We start from the raw sequence: 7506 nt of genomic DNA on the forward strand, positions 1-7506 counted from the left end.
GATTCTAGAACATTTTTATGAAAGTATATTCTGAGAATCTTTTAGCTAAAGGCTAAGTCAAAAATATTTTGCCTTTGGAAAGGACAGTAATTAAACTTGCAGGCATCTCTGCCTCCTGCAGAGTTTCATTCTGAACCTGTGACCATCTCTGTGAGCATTCTGTTACCATACAATGGGCTTTGTAGCAGCCTTGGAGAGTTTCAATGGATCCCAGAGGTGAAGTGGTCAATCACAGCCTTCAAGTCAGACCTACAAGCCCTTGTAGGTCTTGTCCTTGTAGGTCTTTAACCCTTGTACCAGGCTATGGAGTTGTTAAGATAAAGGCTAAAACCATGCATTTGCTTTAATCAGTTTTCCACAGGAAGATACTATGCAAGGAAGAAGGTGAAGTGAATGTGCTTCTTGTTATCTGGTTGATAAAACAGGTCTCCCTAATATCCTGGGGTAGCTTGTTTCTTGCATGCTGAAGGTTTCATATCCAAGCAGATCACATTATGATATGTAGCCAACAGGCCACAAAGACATGCATATGTTTACACAGATCATCACCTACAACAATAGGCCAGCAGCTCATAAATCTTGATAAATTAAATTCTGTAACAAAGAATCATCAATTCATGCCTGTGAGATACTGAAAACCTACACATACACATCTTAATCAAAGAAGACTGCACAGCCACTGTAACTTCTCTGAACCTCATGGTTATGAGCACAGAACATTAGCCTCAGTGAAACTGGCTTCGGCTTTGACTTTTTAAAAATTCTTATTTTCAAAAGGTCAGTGAGAATATTTGACCCTGAGAACCTGCTGGCTCACATGCATCCGGGAGAACCTTCTCCCTATTAGCTACGCTTCTCTCTTCTTAAGAGGGAAAGGAACAAGGCATTGCTCTTTGTCCCAGAAATGATACAGATTAGTCAAAAATTGGGTTTTTTTCTGTAAACTAGAAAAGAACTAAATTGAATTTGAAAGCCTTGGTTCAGAGACGATTCAGAATTCAGTCCCACCAAGGACTGATAGAGGGTCCATGTTACAAACTCCAGGTGATCAGATGTGCTGCTCGCTGACAGATATGGATGCAACAAGTAAAATTAATGCTGAGCACTAACAAAATTCTGTCCCTTGATTTTCAGGGTTCCCAGTTTGAGTTTTTGCAAGACTTTCTGTTGATTTCATTTTATAACTGTCCAAGGTGAACATATTAAAAGAGAAAAAAGCCTGCTGATTTCAGTGACTAAAGTCTCTAGAGGTCATCAGCAGGAGAAAACTTCGCATGTTCTAATAACATATTCTGCTCTAAGACAGAATTCAAACAGACACTGAGCACCTTAATTTTGCAACTACTCGTTAAAAATAACATGTAGACATCCAAAGGCAAGTTTGCTCAGAGCCATAGCTGATTTATTGTTCTGATGACTTCATGAGCACTAAACTAAAAGCGTATCAGTCAAGGATCAGCCCAAAAGTTATTTAACTATGAATTATAAGTATTTTTTTTTTAGAAAGGAACAGTGAAACTGGTATGGAACAAAAAACTGTCAAGACAGAAGCAGTGTGACACACTTAGACCACTGCAATAAATGGAAAACGTACTTTGGTTGTGGTTGCAAAGTATTTCTGTACCACAGTGAAGCTCCCATGTGCATAACCAGCACAAAGCCAAAAAAAATAGGCTACAGGACAGGAAAGGCTATTTTTGCATTTATATTTTAAGTATACGTATTTAACTAGTCACAGTAATGTCTAAGCATAAGGATATTTGGTGTCTGGAACACATCTGTAGGCCCACTGGAAGGATATAGTTAAATTCACTTCCAGAAGAGAGACTGTAAGAAAATGTTACAACATCACAACTGTAATACAGACATTTGTGCATGCTAAAGCTGCCCGATCACAGAGAAATTCACCATATTGTTATTTTTAACCATAAAACTCTTTGTGGCATGAAGACTAATCACAGACCTTAACCATGGATCATAAAGTAGCATGGGGTTCACAATATGATCTATGGTTCATAGTCACCATGTGGCAGAATCATAAACAGCTCTAACACAGCAGTGCAGTTAATTAACAGCTTTTGTGAAGACTACAGTTCTACTACTGAATTGCAAAGGATTTTACTAAAGAAGATCCAGATTTCTCACTAGTTTTGCTTCTTTGTTTCTTTTTGATGCTTTTTGATGCCATAGAAATGTGAAAACTTTAATTATACACGTTATGAGCTATAATATAGTTGGCATATGTACTATATCCAACTTTATAGTGTATATATAGTTTCTCAAACATTAAATGCATTTCTTTGAAAATCCTTTTATAACTTTTAAAAAATAAGATCCTTCAATTGCAAATTTTGTGAGATCTGCTGCACTAACTATAGCAGCTTTAAACCTGACTGTCTCTTTGTAGACTCCACATTCCCCTTTAATTAAGGCCTGCTAAACCACAAACTATAAGTTCACTTCATTCAGCATTTCTCTTCAGATTCAAAACAGCCTAAACTTATTTTACACAGAATTTCGTATTTCGTTGCCTTTCCACATCAGAATCTCCAATCATTTTTGAAGTTTTCAGTGCAGAGTGAATATGGACCTATCTTACCTTCCATATGTTCCACATAGCAGTACACATCATAAGTTTCATTAGGAAAACGGCGCCCATATGTTCTGACTCCTTTCTTTCCCATTTTATCTCCAAAGCAGCCAATTCTTGGGTGTCTAATTGGATACCTGAAATGCAGAATGTTGATATTTATTATTATGATAAGTCAGCATATTAAGTCTGTCCAGGATATAGGCATATTGATTTTGGGCAACAGTATCAAGGGTCTGAATGTCTCACCTAACGGTCTGATCAGACAACCAGCCAGCATCACATTGCTCAAATCCATCTTCATAGGCTGCTTTCAGTTGTTCTGGGCTTGCTATGACAGCACCGTTGTCCAGACAAGTTTGCTGAGCTTGTGTAAAATTCAGAGTATACCTGCTGGTTGCTGCACGATAGTGAAACACAACACCTGAAAAGGCAAAAAAACTAACTTTAGTGACGCCTTCTGCATCATTTCTGCAACTATCATCCTACAGTAAGCTTAGCTAGGTATTGTTACAAAGCTGAAAACAGATGGGTGCAATAAAAACAGTGAAAGGCTGAGAGATATGCTACCACATAAATTATGTCCCCCCCTCTAGTGGCTGCTACCAGTAGTTCTGTAACACACTGTGTTATTAATAATTGGTGAAGTTATATTCACATACACACAGGAAAAAGCAATTAAACCAACCATATAAGAATTTTTGCTGCTGTATTACAGCAAATCATCATCAAAAGAGAAAATGAATGCTACACTATGTCAATGATATCACATAGTTACCCAGACCCTCCACTTCCAAGTGCTGGTCAGCTGGTGGTACTGCCAGCAAGGTTGCTTGTGCTAACAGCACTACCTGACATATTGGCTTATTGGCCTACATAACACAACCAGTTGTGAGTCAGACTGCACGACCAGACAAGACTAAGCACATCTAGTCTTCAGGAAAAGTGGGCTTAAAAACAGACTTTCCAGAGCAGGAAGCTGCAGTAACTTCACACAGAAGTGCCAACAGTCAGTGGTAGATCCCCTGAGTGCTTAAGGTCTGCTAGCTGCAGTGAGGTCTGTGACTGATGGAGACACCAAAAAATCTGTGCTTTTGATGTAGAGCTGCTAACTGGTGATGGTCCCAAAGTCTGTTCTTATGCATCAAAGCTTGCTACAGACAGAATACTTGTAAACATATGGCTGTTGGTCAATAGGACATTTATAAATACATGGCTGCTGGTCAATTTTTCATAACTCTGTTTTCCTGCACACGCTACAAAAGAAACAGACAAAACAAAGCTTGCTTTTATTTGGGGCCTTTCTGGTTCTGGAAAGAATCTTGAAAATTTCAAAAGTTACTTGAGCACTTCAGATGTTTGGAGAGGGAGGCCCTAGAGTTAAGATGGTTTTGGTTAAGACGGGAACTCTCTAGAAGCCACATTCTGTTTTCTATATACACATAATTCCCACTGAATTCAGCAACAGCTGCACACACACCCCTAAAAGAAACCATCAAGGGCATCAACTCCAAAATGGCAGAAAACTGATATTCCACCTTGCAAAATCGGCTTTACTGCCAGTGTCTTTTACAGTTTAGCAACAAAAGGATGTCCTCTGATCTCTGAAAAATGACATTTAATCTTACTTAGTGCATCCTAAAATCTTCAGAGGCATTGTAACACCATAAAACATCCACTACAGAGAATGGTTACAAAGCAAGAAAAATAAACCATAAAATGTTCCTTTTCTCTGGTGATTTTATTGGACTACTTCATGATGAGGAAATAATATACTGTAACACAGTTTGGGAAAATGGTGGCATTGAAACAATAATAAATTTTCCAGTTATTAGAGCATCGTTGAAAGATGGAAGAAGTCTGCTAATTTAGGAGTAAATACAAATATGGGTAACTTATTAAAAAGTTGATTCAAGATGTTCCAACATATTTAGAAATACTTTTTCTCATGCAAATAAATTCAGTAAAATCTCACCACTTATCAAAGGTCTGGATATGGCAAATAGAAAAGACATGTTTTCCTTCTTGTCATGATTCAGTAAGAAGGTAGTTAAGTTAGAACAGAGTAAATTGGCTGGAAACTCCTCACAGGTAGGTTAAAACTCAATCATCAGACGCTAATCTTATCAAAGCTACTGGTAGAGAAACAAAATAGAAAAAGAAGAGGAAACATTGGGAATTCCCACGTTTCATCATTTAATATGGAGTCCCACACCAGCTGCAATCACTAACTGGAAGCTTACAGACCACTAGCATCCCCATAAAATGGGTTTTCAAAAATCACTGACAAATTTCATCACAAACAGTGCTTCTTCTGAGCAACAATTTCAGCTTAAAATGGGCCCAGCATTGTTCAGCAACAGTGACAAGTAAAGAATGAAAAGTTATGTCTCTCTTTATATTACTGAATTAAATATTACAGGTGTCTACAATTCTGTCATCAAAACTGTTAAATTGTTAGCTAAGTTCATGGTGTTACTTGGCCCAAGCCCTATGAACACCTTTCCAAACAACTTCTGGGCAGATGTCAAGAGCTAGCAAAGACCAGGGACAACTTCCAATGGGCACCTTCATCCTGTGCTGGGAGCCAAAAGAGGGTACAGCCTCAAGTAATTCTCTTAGTAACATGATCTGTAACAGGGGAGACTGAAAGTCACAGAAATAGCTCTAGGAGCTCCTGTATCCCTGCACTTCCTCTGCTATAGGGCTTCCTCCACTGCCTGGTTATGGCAAATTTATATTTTATCATTTATGTTGTCTTAAGATGTACAAAACTTTATTCATACATATATGCACATACTTTTAAATACCTCTCTGTGTGTATTTTGGCTTTGTGTACCAACAACACAGTCCTTTAGCATACATCCAACACAGAGAACTACCTCATGATATAAAAAGAGTTAGGCAACAGCATCACGTTTGGAACTGAAAACCTTGACAGAACAATATGATTTAGAGATCATATTTTTTTAAGTTATGTTATGCATTACACTATTTATTTTAATATATTCAGAATTTAGTAACATGGGCTAACACTGTGAGCAAGTTACCTGCTGGTATAAATGAGCATTACCCTCCTTACTGGTACAGTAGTAAATCAAAACATGGGCTCATGTGACCTGCTTGGTGTTCTGGGTCTAGAAATAAGAAATTGGCAAGTTTTACAGAACTTGTAACAGAGGCAGAAAAAACATTTACCCTGATTCTGAAGTATGAACTCATAATAATATTCACAAGCTGGGCACCTAGCTTTAGTGCATAATTTTGCAGGAATCTAGACAAATATTTTAATTTTTTTTTTGTTTTGTAACATTGGTGTTTCTGTAGTATACAACATTTGACACCAACTCAATAACTCAGGGTCAAACCAGAAATGTCCAAGTATGTGAAGCAATTTGTTAATTCAATTTGCTGATTTAATGAAAATACTTTTTTATATAATTTAGATTAACTGCCTCTTTTCTGCCTCTTCCCTCTCCTTTCTCAAGATTGTTTGGCTGGTACTATATGACTTCAGCTGGGCACAAGAGCACTGCTTCTCAGCACAATCACAAAAGATTCATTAACTTAGCAGGAGATAAGCAACATATTTCTGTGAACTGTATTTTTTTACAGCTTCCTAGTGCTTAAATCTATTAGGATTCTCCATGAACAGCTATCTTGCCTCTCATTCCTTCCATGCTGGCAGTAACCATTGCCCTTCCTATCTGGCAGAAGTTTCTGATCCCTGTGATACCTGAATAAAGCAGTACTAAAGGGTTAATATCACTTCCAATTTAAAATAGCTTTTGCAGTGATGAGAAGAGCCTTTGGTCATTTGTAAATCCTGGAAAGGAACTTGGAGAATGCTTTGTTCTCCTCACCCTGATCCAAAAGGTAAACTTCACCTATTCTTAGAGTTGAAGGCTCTTCCATTTCCAGCGAGGAGCTAATGGACATAAAAGAGTCTCAGAGATGAATGGGAAGGAGGACGTTGGTAAGTATAAGCCTGTGCAACAGCTGCAATAATTAGAAGACCCCCTGGGGCTAAGAAGATTAAAGTGCAGGACTTTCATTGTTTCAGTTAGAGAGAGAGGGGCAAAATCCATTGTCCGAGTTTTTGCACTTTAAAACATTTGTAAAAGATTTTTTTTTGCTTTGTCTATTTCCCCTCCGAAAGAAAAAGCAAGAAAGGAGTTGTCCTAGGAACAAATAAAGCAACTGGAAAACAGACTACAGCAGTATAATGTTGTCACTGAACATCTGGCAAACAAAGTCAGTGTAATTACAGGAAGGAGTAGCAGCATCTGCAAGAAAGAGCACTCCCAAGGAAGTAATTTGTAGCATCCAAAATTTACTTCTCTCTGAGCAAGAGAGAATGTCTTTTAATCGTTTATCTCTGTCTTAGGCCAGAAACTGAAAACAAAGTATTTCACTTTTAACAAGCTAGGGCTTCCACGGGTAAGAGCCTGGTTCCATGTTTTCATACCTTTGGGTTGCAACTTTGTTTTATTACTTGCCAAGGAATGGTGAAGCAAAACCTGTGGAGCTGCAGAGGAAAGGCTGCTGATGTGGCTAATTAAATTACAGTTCACTTTCACTAGAGAGCTCACACTGCAGCAACACGCACTCTTGGAGCCACACAAAGCCCAGATTTCCAAAGCTGTCTCACATAGCAAAGAATACCTAAAAAGAAAAGCTTATGATGGCAGTGGCTGTCATTCTGTTAATTTTTATGTTCGAACCTTAACCGCTGTGGCACAGGCTTCTGAAATAACCCACAGCCCACTGCTGTTTGGTGATCCTCCTTGCCTTTAACGCAGAAGAAAATTTACATTACAAGTGCTTGTCAAAATAGAGGTTCCAGGACTGAGCCGATGTATGAAAGGAAGGAACAGGGTAGCACTTTCTGCCTCCTGCATGAATAATTCATTCCT

General features: G+C 38.2%; 1 protein-coding gene across 1 annotated transcript in view; it reads right to left on the bottom strand.

The window, feature by feature from the left end:
* The window catches only part of LOC103773828 (versican core protein-like), a gene marked incomplete at its 3' end in the record, with an annotated part of 81314 nt that overhangs the window by 59517 nt on the left and 14291 nt on the right, over positions 1–7506 (bottom strand). Inside the window, exons 3-4 of the mRNA XM_008941208.1 lie at positions 2840–3014; positions 2600–2727 (exon numbers count right to left, since the gene is read on the bottom strand). Coding sequence (XP_008939456.1) covers positions 2600–2727; positions 2840–3014 — 303 coding nt within the window. The remainder of the gene's footprint in view (positions 1–2599; positions 2728–2839; positions 3015–7506) is intronic.

Source organism: Merops nubicus, unplaced genomic scaffold, assembly GCF_000691845.1.
Source record: "Merops nubicus isolate BGI_N331 unplaced genomic scaffold, ASM69184v1 scaffold3085, whole genome shotgun sequence".
Lineage (NCBI taxonomy): Eukaryota > Metazoa > Chordata > Aves > Coraciiformes > Meropidae > Merops > Merops nubicus.